The 18,178-nt window shown below is 47.7% G+C and overlaps 1 protein-coding gene across 4 annotated transcripts in view; it reads right to left on the bottom strand.

The window, feature by feature from the left end:
• Positions 1–18,178, bottom strand: part of BPNT1 (3'(2'), 5'-bisphosphate nucleotidase 1) — a 133,309-nt gene that overhangs the window by 14,301 nt on the left and 100,830 nt on the right. For all 4 annotated transcript variants that reach the window (XM_088465602.1, XM_088465600.1, XM_088465603.1 and 1 more), the window contains 2 exons: positions 9,001–9,198; positions 4,451–4,556 (listed from right to left, as the gene is read on the bottom strand). In XM_088465602.1, the coding sequence (XP_088321728.1) occupies positions 4,451–4,556; positions 9,001–9,198 (304 nt within the window). The remainder of the gene's footprint in view (positions 1–4,450; positions 4,557–9,000; positions 9,199–18,178) is intronic.

Here is an 18,178-nt window from a genome sequence, read left to right as displayed (position 1 = left end):
GGTCGCCTGAGTTTAGGGAGGAATTTTAGATGCGAACGAAAATACGAGCGAGCCATTGAATTTAAATAATTTTGTACGTACGCCTAACGTACGTGCGCCCGCTTGCGAGTGGGTCTGAATGAGGGCCAATGTTCTCCATACACAGACACACGTGGCCAATGTTCTCCAAACACACACACACACACGTGGCCAATGTTCTCCACACACACACACACACGTGGCCAATGTTCTCCACACACACACACGTGGCCAATGTTCTCCATACACAGACACACGTGGCCAATGTTCTCCATACACACACACGTGGCCAATGTTCTCCATACACACACACGTGGCCAATGTTCTCCACACACACACACGTGGCCAATGTTCTCCACACACAGACACACACACACGTGGCAAATGTTCTCCACACACACACACACACGTGGCCAATGTTCTCCACACACACACGTGGCCAATGTTCTCCATACACACACGTGGCCAATGTTCTCCATACACAGACACACACAAACACACACACGTGGCCAATGTTCTCCACACACACACGTGGCCAATGTTCTCCATACACACACACGTGGCCAATGTTCTCCATACACACACACGTGGCCAATGTTCTCCACACACACACACACGTGGCCAATGTTTTCCATACACAGACACACACACACACACGTGGCCAATGTTCTCCACACACGTGGCCAATGTTCTCCATACACACACGTGGCCAATGTTCTCCATACACACACACACACGTGGCCAATGTTCTCCATTCACACACACGTGGCCAATGTTCTCTATACACACACACGTGGCCAATGTTCTCCACACACACACACGTGGCCAATGTTCTCTATACACACACACGTGGCCAGTGTTCTCCACACACACACACGTGGCCAATGCTCTCCATACACACACGTAGTCAGTGTTCTCCACACACACACACACGTGGCCAATGTTCTCCACACACACACGTGGCCAATGTTCTCCATACACACACACACGTGGCCAATGTTCTCCTTACACACACACACACACGTGGCCAATGGTCGGCAGTGACAGGGACTGAAGTCTGATGTCAGTACAGTATAATAAATGTTGTTTTATAGGACTTATTCTCCATCTCTGGAGGTTCCACATTACAGTCACATAGTACATACAAGTGTTTATAGTTTATTTAATAGTTTAGAATATTTTCTGGCATGAACTTTCCACTATTTTCTCATGGCCTTTCCATTAGTCCTCCTGCAATAACCTTCCCATAGGTCAGAGGTTCCCAAACTCTGCCATTACAGTCCAGGTTTTAAGGATATGCTTGAGCCCAGATGGTTAAAGTAATCCAATACGTAGTTACGCTTGTAAGAGCCATTTCCTCTAAGAACAAGCCTTAAAGGCGAAACGCGCGACGGTAGGACGGGTGCCAGTTACTGCGCAGGACGGGACATCCCAACAGCAAGTTTGTAATTAGCTTTAGATATGTGGTAGCTATTTTGTGATGCAGTTTATTTACAGACGTCCGGAATGCCAGATGTCGAAATCACGGCGCTGGAAGCCCGAATGTACTAAAATTAGGCGTCTAAATACCAACGCCTATCTTTAGCCAGATGCCAAAATTCTGATGCCCACCATCCCGAAGGAAGGTAAGCAGGGATTGTTAGCCGATAGGGGGGGGGCAGTGAGGGTTAGGCACCCCCTGGGGAGGCTTAGGGTCAGGCTAGGAGAAGGGGGGCAGGTTATGGCTAGGCACCCCCACGGGAGGGTTAGGTTTAGGGTGCGGGAAGGTGGGGTTAGGGTTAGGCATCACCGGGGGGAGGTTAGGCACCACTAATGGGGGATTATGGTACTAAACCAGCCCCAGTCGGGATCCAGCGGCATTACATACCGATTCAGTTATTTTAATGTACACTACGTATTGGATTAATTTATATTGAATAGCGGAGTGTGGGAATGGCGGAGTCTGGGAATAGCGGAGTGTGGGAATGGCGGAGTGTGGGAATGGCGGAGTGTGGGAACCTCTGCCTTACGTGGCATCTTTACAGCAGATCATTTCTCTTCTCTTTATGAAGCTGCACAACCACTATACAGAGAGAACCAATGGCGGTTACAGCCGCAATCTTCCCGGGGGGGCTCTGCTGCTCATACAGCACAAATTTGGTGGTGCAGGTGCAGGAATGTGTGAGCAGGAGGACCAGTCACATGTTACATCGTACAGCTGGTTATTAGTCCTCCAGCACAGTCACTCACCCACCCAGTGCCGGACTGGCGCATGAAGGGTCCACCAGAGGAATGGCTTGGTAGGCACCTATGCTTAATGGGTGTGGTTACATCGTAGTCCCACCCACCGCTTTACAAAGCTGTTAATATCAACATTGTATAGCGGGAGGCGTGGCCTGGATGACACGATCATGCCAGCACACCCCCGCACACCATCACTCCCCCTACTGTGCCGAAATGGCTGCCCCCTCCTGGAGGTGTATATAGTGGAATACAGGGCACAGAGTACATCACTTTAGCACATTATATGAAGAGTGAGACAGTATTTAAGTTATTTTGGCAAAGGCAGCGACTGACGTGGGCCTTATAGCATACAGAACCCATGTTTGAGGATATAGCTGAAAAGTAATGTGTGTAATCTAGTGGTCGGTAATGACACGTGGGGGTACGTTATGTACATACATATTTACGCAGTACTGTACTTGGGCCACCGTGGGGAAGCAAAACGTATCTTTGCTTACAGAACACTGTAGCTCCACCCTCATCCCTGTATAGGTCCGCCCCCATGGTGACAGAGAGGAGGTCACCAAAGTTCGGAGCACTGCAGTACTGTACTTGGCCACCATGCTTACAGAGCGCTGTATAGCTCCGCCCCCCTGGTGGCACAGAGGAGGTCACCAAAGCTCGGAGCACTGCAGTACTCTACTTGGCCACCATGCTTACAGAGCGCTGTATAGCTCCGCCCCCCTGGTGGCACAGAGGAGGTCACCAAAGCTCGGAGCACTGCAGTACTGTACTTGGCCACCAAGCTTACAGAGCGCTGTGTAGCTCCGCCCCCATCCCTTTGTAGCTCTGCCCCCCTGGTGACACAGAGGTGGTCACCAAAGCTCGGAGCATTGCAGTACTGTACTTGGCCACCATGCTTACAGAGCACTGTGTAGCTCCGCCCCCATCCCTTTGTAGCTCTGCCCCCCTGGTGACACAGAGGTGGTCACCAAAGCTCGGAGCATTGCAGTACTGTACTTGGCCACCATGCTTACAGAGCGCTGTGTAGCTCCGCCCCATCCCTGTATAGCTCCGCCCCCATGGTGACACAGAGGAGGTCACCAAAGCTCGGAGCACTGCAGTACTGTACTTGGGCCACCATGCTTACAGAGCGCTGTGTAGCTCCGCCCTCATCCCTGTATAGCTCCGCCCCCATGGTGACACAGAGGTGGTCACCAAAGCTCGGAGCACTGCAGTACTGTACTTGGCCACCATGCTTACAGAGCGCTGTGTAGCTCCGCCCACATCCCTGTATAGCTCCGCCCCCATGGTGACAGAGGAGGTCACCAAAGCTCGGAGCACTGCAGTACTGTACTTGGGCCACCATGCTTACAGAGCGCTGTGTAGCTCCGCCCTCATCCCTGTATAGCTCCGCCCCCATGGTGACACAGAGGAGGTCACCAAAGCTCGGAGCACTGCAGTACTGTACTTGGCCACCATGCTTACAGAGCGCTGTGTAGCTCCGCCCCATCCCTGTATAGCTCCACCCCCTGGTGACACAGCGGTCATTGCAGTAGAGCTGCCGGTGATCAGATCGCCTGCTGTAAGTGCTAATTGTATGGGCAGTGCAGCGGCGGCTTCCTTACAGCTGGCCACACAATGGGCGAGATACACGACGCATCGCACTCACGATGCATTCCGCCGGTCAACGCATGCATGCCGCCACTGGTAACGCCGGTATGCATGACGATCCCTGCAAAGGACCACTCTGTCGGTAAGAGCACCCCTTTCCGATAGATGGACTTCCGGGTCGATGACATATGGCATGCGCAGAAGGACGCACGCGCTGCGGGGGGTGTTTGGCGGGATCCCACAGGATCCCTCGTACAGCACTCTGCAGAGAAAAGCCCGTAGGCTTCTATGGGTGACGCCGTCAGGAAGAGGACGTTACCCAGCACATACAAGCCTCGGAGAACATCGCTTTCCAGTGCTTAGGAGAAAAGCTTTTAGCGATCGCACCAAACACTCGGTTTACGCAACTAAACCAGACCTCAGGGCGCGACGGATGTGAAGATGGCTGCACCATGGTGACCTCCAGAAGGTGGGACCTGAGGTCCTGGTGACAATGATATCTGCAGGTCCTAATAGTGAGTGACCTGGAAGCCCGTAGATATGGATGATCAATGATAAAATGACGCAAGCATGAGCGGCAGGACGGATAAGGAGAAACATGGCGGTCACATCTTACCTCCCACAGCGTGCAGGATCGCCTCCGGTGCGCACGTGTCCCACTTCTTACAGCCGGGGCTGGCAAACACATAGGCCGAAGCCTGTCCTTCAATTAGCTGAATGATCTGAGAGTAATGAAATAAGTGTCAGTACCTTGTGTCTCTTACATGCCAGGGTTTCTGGTTTTTCTTCCAAATAATTTGGGGTTTTGCCGTTTCGTTATCTTGAACAGGAGAGAAATTAGAGTGTCAGACGGGGAATTAGGGTGTGGGAGGGGGGGAATTAGTGTGTGGGAGGGGGGGGGGGAGTTAGGGTCTCGTACTAGACGGGACCTATAAGCTCTCAGCTAGGGTAACGTATTAATACACTTGGAGAACATGGAGGGGACAATTTAGCAATAATGCATTACAGCCCCTTACTTATTGCGCTTTTCGGTTACAGGCCCAGTCCCAACTTCTTGTTTTATCTAAGTGAGGTGGTGTTAGAGTAAAACGTGGCCCCTGGCCTGCATGAGGTCCCTGTGTTCTCCCTACAACCAGAATGATTGGCTAGGACGTAGGAAAGTCAGTAAGAGATGAGCAGCAATAATGGGGAGGGGGATTCGCTAATGGAGAGGGGGATTCACTGAAGAGCTGGTGGAGTGTGTGGAAGAACCCTGAATGCTGTGGGAAAGCCATGGCTGGGAACCAGCGGGGATTTCCTCGCGTATTATAACGATAGCAGTAATACAAATATAATACACATGTACTATAAGGAATAACGTGTCCCTTCTGTAGACTATAAGGATATTATAAGTCATATTGCAGATCCGTCACCAATATAAAACCATTTCAGAATCTTACATTTATATGGTCACTGGAGTCCTCCATGAGATATAATATCCTTATAATGTACAGTAGGTGGTAGATTATCCCATGGATACACAGACACTATAATACCTGGATACTGTATGTAAGGTAATGGATAAGCTCAGCGCGGACCTGACTCCCTGCTCCTAACACAAAACTGCAACAGCTCTGCCCCATAGAGGAATATGTACCATCATCTGCGGACCTGACCAATAGTAATAATACAGCAATAGGAATTACTGCCACATAGAGGAATATGTACCATCATCTGCGGACCTGACCAATAGTAATAATACAGCAATAGGAATTACTGCCACATAGAGGAATATGTACTATCATCTGCGGACCTGACCAATAGTAATAATACAGCAATAGGAATTACTGCCACATAGAGGAATATGTACTATCATCTGCGGACCTGACCAATAGTAATAATACAGCAATAGGAATTACTGCCCCATAGAGGAATATGTACCATCATCTGCGGACCTGACCAATAGTAATAATACAGCAATAGGAATTACTGCCCCATAGAGGAATATGTACCATCATCTGCGGACCTGACCAATAGTAATAATACAGCAATAGGAATTACTGCCACATAGAGGAATATGTACTATCATCTGCGGACCTGACCAATAGTAATAATACAGCAATAGGAATTACTGCCACATAGAGGAATATGTACTATCATCTGCGGACCTGACCAATAGTAATAATACAGCAATAGGAATTACTGCCCCATAGAGGAATATGTACTATCATCTGCGGACCTGACCAATAGTAATAATACAGCAATAGGAATTACTGCCCCATAGAGGAATATGTACTATCATCTGCGGACCTGACCAATAGTAATAATACAGCAATAGGAATTACTGCCACATAGAGGAATATGTACTATCATCTGTGGACCTGACCAATAGTAATAACACAGCAATAGGAATTACTGACACATAGAGGAATATGTACTATCATCTGTGGACCTGACCAATAGTAATAACACAGCAATAGGAATTACTGACACATAGAGGAATATGTACTATCATCTGCGGACCTGACCAATAGTAATAATACAGCAATAGGAATTACTGCCACATAGAGGAATATGTACGATCATCTGCGGACCTGACCAATAGTAATAATACAGCAATAGGAATTACTGCCACATAGAGGAATATGTACTATCATCTGCGGACCTGACCAATAGTAATAATACAGCAATAGGAATTACTGCCACATAGAGGAATATGTACGATCATCTGCGGACCTGACCAATAGTAATAATACAGCAATAGGAATTACTGACACATAGAGGAATATGTACTATCATCTGCGGACCTGACCAATAGTAATAATACAGCAATAGGAATTACTGCCCCATAGAGGAATATGTACTATCATCTGCGGACCTGACCAATAGTAATAATACAGCAATAGGAATTACTGACACATAGAGGAATATGTACTATCATCTGCGGACCTGACCAATAGTAATAATACAGCAATAGGAATTACTGCCACATAGAGGAATATGTACTATCATCTGCGGACCTGACCAATAGTAATAACACAGCAATAGGAATTACTGCCACATAGAGGAATATGTACTATCATCTGCGGACCTGACCAATAGTAATAATACAGCAATAGGAATTACTGCCACATAGAGGAATATGTACTATCATCTGCGGACCTGACCAATAGTAATAATACAGCAATAGGAATTACTGCCACATAGAGGAATATGTACGATCATCTGCGGACCTGACCAATAGTAATAATACAGCAATAGGAATTACTGCCCCATAGAGGAATATGTACTATCATCTGCGGACCTGACCAATAGTAATAATACAGCAATAGGAATTACTGACACATAGAGGAATATGTACTATCATCTGCGGACCTGACCAATAGTAATAATACAGCAATAGGAATTACTGCCACATAGAGGAATATGTACGATCATCTGCGGACCTGACCAATAGTAATAATACAGCAATAGGAATTACTGCCAACAAGCCCAGAAATAGAGTCACACATGGTACTAAATGGTGAAAGCACCAATTTAATATGTGAATCTGTCCTGCAGGTGTCACATCCCCCTACTGTAGCCTGTAGGTCACTAGTCACAGCAATAACAGCAAAGTACCCGACGTTCCAGTACAGCTTATATAATGTACCCGACGTTCCAGTACAGCTTATATAATGTACCCGACGTTCCAGTACAGTTCATATAATGTACCCGACGTTCCAGTACAGCTTATACAGTGTACCCGACGGTCCAGTACAGTTCATATAATGTACCCGACGTTCCAGTACAGCTTATACAGTGTACCCGACGTTCCAGTACAGCTTATACAGTGTACCCGATGTTCCAGTACAGCTTATACAGTGTACCCGACGTTCCAGTACAGCTTATACAATGTACCCGACGTTCCAGTACAGCTTATACAATGTACCCGACGTTCCAGTACAGTTCATATAATGTACCCGACGTTCCAGTACAGCTTATACAGTGTACCCGACGGTCCAGTACAGTTCATATAATGTACCCGACGTTCCAGTACAGCTTATACAGTGTACCCGACGTTCCAGTACAGCTTATACAGTGTACCCGATGTTCCAGTACAGCTTATACAGTGTACCCGACGTTCCAGTACAGCTTATACAATGTACCCGACGTTCCAGTACAGTTCATATAATGTACCCGACGTTCCAGTACAGCTTATACAGTGTACCCGACGTTCCAGTACAGCTTATACAGTGTACCCGACGTTCCAGTACAGCTTATACAGTGTACCCGACGTTCCAGTACAGCTTATACAGTGTACCCGACGTTCCAGTACAGCTTATACAGTGTACCCGACGTTCCAGTACAGCTTATACAGTGTACCCGACGTTCCAGTACAGCTTATACAGTGTACCCGATGTTCCAGTACAGCTTATACAGTGTACCCGATGTTCCAGTACAGCTTATACAGTGTACCCGACGTTCCAGTACAGCTTATACAGTGTACCCGACGTTCCAGTACAGCTTATACAGTGTACCCGATGTTCCAGTACAGCTTATACAGTGTACCCGACGTTCCAGTACAGCTTATACAATGTACCCGACGTTCCAGTACAGTTCATATAATGTACCCGACGTTCCAGTACAGCTTATACAGTGTACCCGACGTTCCAGTACAGCTTATACAGTGTACCCGACGTTCCAGTACAGCTTATACAGTGTACCCGACGTTCCAGTACAGCTTATACAATGTACCCGACGTTCCAGTACAGCTTATACAATGTACCCGACGTTCCAGTACAGCTTATATAATGTACCCGACGTTCCAGTACAGCTTATATAATGTACCCGACGTTCCAGTACAGCTTATATAATGTACCCGACGTTCCAGTACAGCTTATATAATGTACCCGACGTTCCAGTACAGCTTATATAATGTACCCGACGTTCCAGTACAGCTTATATAATGTACCTGACGTTCCAGTACAGCTTATATAATGTACCCGACGTTCCAGTACAGCTTATATAATGTACCCGACGTTCCAGTACAGCTTATATAATGTACCCGACGTTCCAGTACAGCTTATATAATGTACCCGACGTTCCAGTTCAGCTTATATAATATACCAGACATTCCAGTTCAGCTTATATAATGGCAGACGTTCCAGTTCAGCTTATATAATGGCAGATGCCCTGAGGTATCACCTTGTTCCCTGCTCCGCCCACACGTATAACCTTATCCGGGTGTATGGCCGCGATACACTCATTCACCAGCTGGCTGCTGTGAGACCTTGTGGTGGTGACAATGTGTTGACCTTTCGGGACTTCTTTAAGCTGAAAACCAAACGCTCCAAGGCCCAACACGCCCCAAATAGTCCTTCCCAGCACAGCGCCGTCACCAGCCTGTAATAAGAATACGGCGTGAATGGAACAGAAATAACGGACAGGAAATAATCTACAATGTAATCAGGTTATCGGATCAGACATCGGACACATAATACATCTACAGTACATACCTCGCGCCTCAGTGATGCCACTGGACCCTCGTGAATAGGCTGAATGCTCACGTCACACACTCACAATGATAAATGTAAAGGTTTATATACAATTACTATACAGTAACAGAATAGAATATGGTAGCAGGATAAATGTAGCCCTTTGTCTGGTGTAATCACAGTATTGGAATCCTGGTACAGCCAGGGGCTCGGGAAGTGGCCATATCCGGGTCTGGTGACACCTGGTGCAAACTCCATACCCCCCTCGCACAACTGGGGGCGTGGCCTCATGGGAAATCCCTGCGGTGATGCTGGGAAGCCCCCAGACCCCGTGCCTGCACTGACAGGAGAATGTGACACGGCAGCACCCAGCTCCTGTCACTGAGGAGGAACCAGCATTTTGGGGTCACCCCCTCTGAGGGTGACACCTGGTGCGGCTCACACCCCCCGCACCACCATAGCGAGGCCACTGACTAACTCCCAATCCTGGGCCTAACCGGGGAAATCCTACATGTAAAGCTGAAGTGAAGGTAATCTGGAGATGAATCAAATTCCGGTGCCTACCTGCGCGCCAATAGGCATCTTGGGGACGACAATATAAACTCGCAGCCAAGAACAGCAGGAACCTTTCAACACGGTTCCCCAAAGCAGATTACGCTCATTCTGATGTAAAAGTCACATTTAACTATACGCAAAAACGCAGCTGCTCGGTGATCTTTAGGATCTTCCACACATGATATTTACCGTTTGAATATTCATACTCGCAGGTTTCACCGACATAAGGGTTCACTTTATCTATTATATGACCCCGTGATACCACCATTACTGCAATGTTAGAAATAACAGACACGGCGCCTCCGAATCCTTAGACACGGCGCCTCCGAATCCCGAGACACGGCGCCTCCGAATCCCGAGACACGGCGCCTCCGAATCCCGAGACACGGCGCCTCCGAATCCCGAGACACGGCGCCTCCGAATCCCGAGACACGGCGCCTCCGAATCCCGAGACACGGCGCCTCCGAATCCCGAGACACGGCGCCTCCGAATCCCGAGACACGGCGCCTCCGAATCCCGAGACACGGCGCCTCCGAATCCCGAGACACGGCGCCTCCGAATCCCGAGACACGGCGCCTCCGAATCCCGAGACACGGCGCCTCCGAATCCTTAGACACGGCGCCTCCGAATCCTTAGACACGGCGCCTCCGAATCCTTAGACACGGCGCCTCCGAATCCTTAGACACGGCGCCTCCGAATCCTTAGACACGGCGCCTCCGAATCCTTAGACACGGCGCCTGGGATAATCACCTGCACAGTAACAATTATAAATCCTGAACTTACTACAGAGAGTTAGAAATAAAATCCACCTAATAATCAAGATATTGATACTAAATGTCAGTTTATAAATGTACAGATATATGATACATTCACATAAGGGTAATAATTAACCCTTCATCTACCAGACTGAGAATCAGTGAAATATCTCCTAATAAGTTAATAAATGGTAGAACAACCCTTATAAGAAATTATTTGCTGGTAATTATCTGCACTTTTTCCTTAGTTGAAAATAATTGTAATAATATCACTGTACGTATCTGTTTACACAACATCATTTAAAAATGTCGCCATTATTTTAAAAATATACAATAAAAGTTAATTTTATTTCAATTCATCATTACATGGATAAATGGATATTTATTACAGGGGATAAGCGCACCAAGTTACAGACCCCTTTTATCTCCTGTGTTTATTGAAATAACTATTTAAAGTGGCGTTTGTAGCACTCCTGCATGACATCAGGATCCATTGAAGGGTATATTAAATAAGAACGGTAATTATCCCCCGTACCAGGGGCTGGCCTGGGGGGCAAACCAGAGCAAGTGGCCCTGCTTTTCTACCGGCGAGTGCAATTTTAAAAACGGGCATGACAGTAATGTTGGGGGTGTACCACAGTAAACTACTACATGCCTGATTTTTTGAACCTATATGGTACACATCATAATTACCTTTATTTACTTCAATGACACTGAATATGTTACACTATAAGGTGCTTGTTTTTCACCTTCTGACAAAAAATAAATATATATATATATATATATATATATACACACACACACACACACACACACACACACACACACACACAAACACTAAGTGTGCGGGTATGAAATGGTATGTCAAGCCGTCACTTCACTTCGGCACCGGGAGTGCCCCAGTGCCGGTCAACAAGCGGCCGCTCTCTGCTTGTGTAAATTTATCTCCGACAACGAATCAATCATGGCTCGCATAGCAGCAGCCAATCAGGGGAGGCCGGGGCTGGGACTATCACTGTCTCAGCGCCGGTCACCAAGCAGCTGTATGTTTAAATTTGGCTCCGGCCGCGAGCCAATCACAGTTAACGGACCGGCAGCCAATCAAGAGCGGCCACGTGGCCGCCCAATTGGCTGACAGTCCGCGAGCTGTCATTTGCTCACAGCCGGCGCTGAATTCAAAATGCCATTACCACCAAGGAGAAAGATTGGGGAAGGGCCCAGGGAAAGGAGCGCAGCGACCGCGTTTACCAGAGCAGAGCAGGGTGAGGTGGGCAGTGTGCTGTGGCGTGAAGTATGCTATGAGCTATGGTGTGTGGTGTGCTGTGACTGAGGGAATGTGTGCGATGTTTAAGAGGACGTGGGGGTATGGAAATATCAGGGGGCTCAGGATTTGGGACTGCCTAAGTAAAGCCCCTCTGATATCAATTTCCATACCCCCATTTCAAAATATCCACGCACAGATTTTATATATATATATATATATATATATATATATATATATATAGTTATAGGATCATTGGTAAAGTGGTCTGTGGCAGGTACATTTGTCCCAGATTCCTGTCTTATGTGTTTTAAACCCCCAGGAGAAAGTCTGCAGTGTAGCAGGCTTGAGTCTCGGCTTTTTGAAAAGCCGGTTTGGGACCTGGGGGTTGTGGGTGAGAGGAGAGGGAGGGCTCCACCCACGGCCACTCCAGGTTTTGGTTCTCGCAGCCTGGTAACAGGCTTGATTGGGTTCCCACCTGAGAGTGGCCAATATAAGCCTAGTGTGTTTAGGGCTGATTGTCTCACCTGGGGGAGCAGACAGGGAGTTTGCTCAGAGACACTTGGATACCTAACTGTGAGTGTTGTGCTGTGCCTTTGTTGCTGGCGAGGGTATTATTCCCTGCCAGGTTCTGGTAGTGAGGGAACTACCTGTGAAGTTAGTGCCCCGACAGGGCTAGGATTTATGTTTATGTTTTCTTTATGTTATTTCTGACATTGTACAATAAAAACTGGCGCGGACCAGCTTGTACTTGCATCCAGACTGGTGTGCTGCTTCCCTGCTGCTGTGTGTGTGTGTGTGTGTGTGTGTGTGTGTGTGTGTGTGTGTGTGTGTGTGTGTAAGGAAGGAGTCCTCTACCCAGGAGAGGGACCCCCTAACCTAACTGTGTCACAACATGGTGGCGAATGCGGGCACCCACACACACTAAAGTTGCAGCAAGAGGAAAACTTTCCGTTTAAAAATTAAAGGGACAGACACCCAATTTGTGAGTGTGGAAATAACACTGTGTCCTTGGAGTCCCATAGGGGAGGCGTCAGCCAATGCTCAGAGAGGCAAGGTTTAGCTTCCAACCTACACCCCAGGACAAAATGGAGGACATTATTAAGGCCTTGTTCCAAGCTACAGCAGCTCAGCAGGAGACTAACAGACTTCAACAGGTCTCCATTGAGGAAACCCGCCAGGCCTTAGTGGAAAATAGCCAGGCCATAAGAGAGGTGGTACAGCACCTGGTCGCCCGGCCCAGAGATGTTGCTACTGGTCCTCCCACCCCCACTCACTCCGTACGAGCCAGTCACTTCCTTCAAAAGATGACTTCGGGCGATGATGTGGAGGCCTATCTCGCCGCATTTGAAAGAACGGCCGAAAGGGAGAGTTGGCCCAAGGAGCAGTGGGCAAGTCTGGTGGCACCTTTTTTGTCTGGGGAGCCACAAAAAGCATATTTCGACTTATGCCTGGCTGATGCCAAGGACTATAAAAAACTAAAACAGGAGATCCTAACTCGCTTGGGAGTCACCACCTTTGTTCGTGCCCAATGGGTCCACCGCTGGGAGTTCCATAGGGACAAGCCTCCACGTTCACAGATGCATGACCTCGTCCATCTGTCCTCAAAATGGCTACAGCCCGTCTCTGACGGGACCACAGATCGTGGAAAGGGTCGTGATGGACCGGTACCTGCGATCATTACCTGTGACTCTGCGCAAGTGGGTGAGCCATGCAGACCCTAAGTCCGCAGACCAGTTGGTCGAGCTGGTGGAGAGGTACGTGGCGGCTGAGGAGCTGATGAGTATGCCCCACCGACGAACTCCCACAGACACTGGTAAGACTGTTCCAGGGGAGAAAGGTGCTGGGTGGTGGAATGTACCTAAGACTGAGGGTGTAGAACCTGGAGACAGGCCTGCCAGGCCGGGAAGGTTCTTGCCCCATAAACGACTAGACATTAATATGACTCAGTGTTTCCGATGTGGTGGCTTCGGCCATATTGCCGCTAATTGTTCACTTATAACTGAACCTATGCAATGTGATACTGCTCATGTCTACCGCAGGGGGTCTTTCTTTGCACAGACAGCCTGTACGGCTGACCGGCAGGCTGAGACTGATAAGCACATGTGTGTACTCACTGTAGATGGCAACCGAGTAGAGGCACTGTTAGACTCTGGTAGCTTGGTGACACTTATAAAAGCTGAGCTGGTGAACCCCTTGAGGCATACAGGGAAAATTGTTGGTGTGACCTGCATACATGGGGATACTCGATATTATGTTACGGCCGAGGTGAACATCGAGACACCATGTGGCTCTGCTATAGTTTCTGTGGGTTTGGTGCATGGTCTGATGTACGATGCAATATTGGGGAGAGTCTTTGCTCACTTCTGGAAGTTGTGGGAAAGCCGCTGTGGCCGAAGGCAGGCCTACACGGGGTTAATGGCTGCCACAGCACTGAAAGGGTTAACCCCCGTGCTGTGCCGTCATTTTTAAAAGGACAGTGTAAAAGCACACTGCACATGGTTTATAATAAACTGTATTAAAGTATATATGTATTGCTGCAATGCATTAGTGCATGAAGCAACGTATATTTAATAGGCTATGCACTATATGGATTACATGTATATTTTGTAGAGAAAATGCACTTAGAAGGAATGTATAAGCTGTGTTAGAAGGCTGTAGCTATAAGTGAAGTGGTTATGAGACCTTCTCACCTCCTGACATAGGAAGTGATATGTTATCATCCTGACCTATGATAGTGGTCAGAGCCATTGTGTAACTAAGCTTTCTATGTAGTGCATCCCAGTGACCTCTGGCTGGAAGGTCTCTGTGTGATGGTGTCATATAGCCAAACACTTCATGTACAGAACTTACTTTTGAAAAGACAATTTGTTTTTAAGGAGATCCTTTTGGATGCCACTTCTAAAAGCTGAATGTGTTAGGGTTGGAAATGCCAAAGTGATAAGGATGAATGTCATTTACCATTTCCTGTGACATGTTATATCAACATTATAGGAGACAGTATAATGTATGATAAATCAGTTTGTGTTGGTGGATTAGGAAGGAGGATATTGAGAGACTCCTTTGAAATGTAATATGTTGTTAATTTATGTTTTGTGAGATAGAATGATTGGCTAGAAGGAACACAGGGTGGATTTGCCCCCCTGTGATGTGTGTTAGAATGACATAAAAAGAGGGACTGTGAGCCCTGTATGTGGAACAACCCTGTAACTCCTGTGTGGAGGAGACCTGCTGTATGATTCCTGTAACATTTTGTATGCTGATATTCCCCTTCAATCTGAAGGGAGGGTCTTTTTTAAGACTTTGAGCAATAAACACCTTGCCTGACTTCAATTGTGCCTCAATCCTGCTACCAACAGAATTGCGCAAAATGCTATTCCGTTCTCCTGCTGTTCTGGGTAAGAGCTCCGTGTCTCCAAGTTCGAGCCCTCTGCCAGCTACCGTGCAGACCTGGTCCATTGCGAGGGATCAGGTGGGAACAGCCGACACCAAACAGGAGGTGTGTCCGTAGTTAATCAAACGCATACGCAGCAGAAGCGGTTCCAGGTTCCAAGGCAGGAGCCTGAGTGTACCTAGTAAGCGGTTCCAAACGCCATGGTAGAGTTTAGTGGTGGCAGCATCGTTAAACGCCCACGGCGCAGTGGGCGGAGTCAGTGACAGGCGGTCACTGACGGTGAGTGGGAGTCCAAAAGCGCTAACCCGTGACCAGGGACGGCCTAGGCGAAAGGCGTCTGGTCACAGCCGTTTTGTTCCAGAGGTGAACAACCCCGATCCATTTGAGAAGGTTGTCGATGTAGTGGAGGAGGGAGTTTCTTCTGAGTCAGAGTTATTCCCTTTTTCTACTATGGTTGGCGAACTAGAGAATGCGGAACGTGACGGTGGCCCGCCAACTGATGTGCCTCCCATTGAGGTGGGAAGTGTTGTTGGGCCAAGTGATCGTCTGCCTGATTTAGAGGTCAGAAGAGAGGTCTTTGCCGTGGAGCAGTTGAATGACCCTACTTTGGTAAAAGCCAGAGAGAATGTAAAAGTAGTTGATGGTAAACCCGTAGACCCTGATAGTCATTTGTCCTATCCCCACATGGCAATGTGTCAGGATTTGTTATATCAGGTGACTAAGAAGGGGGAAGATGTTGTGGAACAACTAATAGTTCCCAAAGCCTACATCAGAACTGGCTCATGGTCATATAACGGCAGGCCATCTAGGGGTAGAGATAACCACTGAGCGAATAATGCAGAGGTTTTTCTGGCCCGGGCTTCATAAAGAGGTGTCTGACTTTTGCGCATCCTGCCCTGAGTGTCAGTATCATGCTCCCAGGCCACATTTTAAGGGTCCAATAGTTCCATTGCCTATTATAGAGGTGCCGTTTGAAAGAATAGCGATGGATTTGGTTGGACCCTTAATGAAGTCTGCCAGGGGACACCAGTATATTCTGGTCAAAATGGATTACGCTACCAGGTACCCGGAAGCGATCCCGTTGCGCAATACGTCAACCAAGACCATTGCCAGAGAGCTAGTTCATGTCTTTAGCAGGCTGGGTATACCCAAGGAGATACTAACTGACCAGGGTACACCGTTATGTCAACAGTCATGAAAGAGTTATGTCACCTGTTCAAAATTGAACAGTTAAGAACTTCGGTTTATCACCCCCAAACCGATGGGCTGGTCGAGAGGTTTAACAAGACGTTAAAACACATGCTTAGGAAAGTGGTCGACAAGGATGGTAGGAATTGGGATTACTTATTGCCGTATTTATTGCTGGCCATAAGAGAAGTTCCCCAGTCCTCCACCGGGTTTTCACCCTTCGACTTGTTGTATGGGAGACACCCAAGGGGGTTACTAGACATTGCCAAAGAGACATGGGAGGGGCAGTCTAGTCCTTACAAAACCGTGATTGAGTATGTTTCTCAAATGCAGGAGAGAATTGCTGCGGTATTGCCGATAGTGAGAGAGCACCTGGAACAGGCTCAACAGGCACAGCAGAGGGTATACAACCGCAATGCTCGGTTACGCAGCTTTGCTCCTGGGGACAGAGTGTTAGTATTGGTTCCCACTGTGGAAAATAAACTTTTGGCTAAATGGCAAGGGCCCTTTGAAATCTTAGAAAGAGTGGGGCAGGTCAATTACAAAGTTTACCAGCCGGGGAAAAGAAAGCCGGAACAGATATACCATATAAATCTGTTAAAGCCCTGGAAAGATAGAACGGCACTGTCGGCCGTCCGAGCCCCTCCAGTAAATCCAGGGCCCTTAGTTCCCGAAGTGACAGTGGCAAAAACTCTGTCGGCAATTCAACAACAAGAGGTCAAGGAGTTTCTGATCAGAAATAGGGTGCTGTTCTCTGACGTACCTGGGAAAACCTCGGTCATTAAACATGACATCATCACTGACCCAGGGGTTAAAGTTAATCTAAAACCCTATAGGTTGCCAGAAGCACAAAGAGCATCGGTGTTGAAAGAAATTAAAAATATGCTAGAGTTAGGGGTTATTGAAGAATCACATAGTGATTGGTCAAGTCCCATTGTGTTGATTCCAAAGCCCGACGGGAGTGTGCGTTTCTGCAATGACTTCCGAAAATTGAACAGTGTTTCAAAATTCGATGCCTACCCGATGCCAAGAGTGGATGAATTGATTGAGAGACTAGGGACGGCAAGGTATTTAACCACTCTTGACCTAACCAAAGGGTATTGGCAAGTACCGTTAACAGAGAGCGCCAAACAAAAGGCAGCTTTTTCAGCGCCAGAGGGCTTGTTTCAGTACAAGATGTTGCCCTTCGGGCTACATGGGGCACCTGCTACCTTCCAAAGAATGATGGACAGGATTCTAAGGCCCCATAGACGGTATGCAGCTGCTTATCTGGATGACGTGGTCATTCATAGTCCTGAATGGCAGTCTCACTTACCCAGGGTACAAGCAGTTTTGGACTCCATCTATAAGGCAGGTTTGACAGCCAACCCAAAAAAGTGTTGTCTAGGCATTGGGGAAGTAAAATATCTGGGATACACCATTGGCAGAGGCCTGATAAAGCCTCAGCTCAATAAAGTTGATGCCATACAAAACTGGCCACGGCCTCTGAATAAGAAGCAGGTGAGAGCCTTCTTGGGAATTACGGGGTACTACAGGAGGTTTTTACCCAACTTTGCCACCATGGCAGTCCCACTGACTGACCTGACCAAAGGCAAACAAAAAGTCATGGTAGAATGGAGTCCTGAGGCGGAGAAAGCTTTTCAGGAGTTGAAAGTAGCGTTGTGTTCCCAACCAGTCCTGATGACTCCTAATTTTGACAGGGAATTCATAGTACAAACCGATGCATCAGAAGTAG

The sequence above is a fragment of the Taudactylus pleione genome, unplaced genomic scaffold (assembly GCF_031769625.1).
Source record: "Taudactylus pleione unplaced genomic scaffold, aTauple2 ptg002044l, whole genome shotgun sequence".
Lineage (NCBI taxonomy): Eukaryota > Metazoa > Chordata > Amphibia > Anura > Myobatrachidae > Taudactylus > Taudactylus pleione.
The sequence above is the reverse complement of the archived record's forward strand: the minus strand, read 5'-3'. Positions and strand labels throughout refer to the sequence as shown.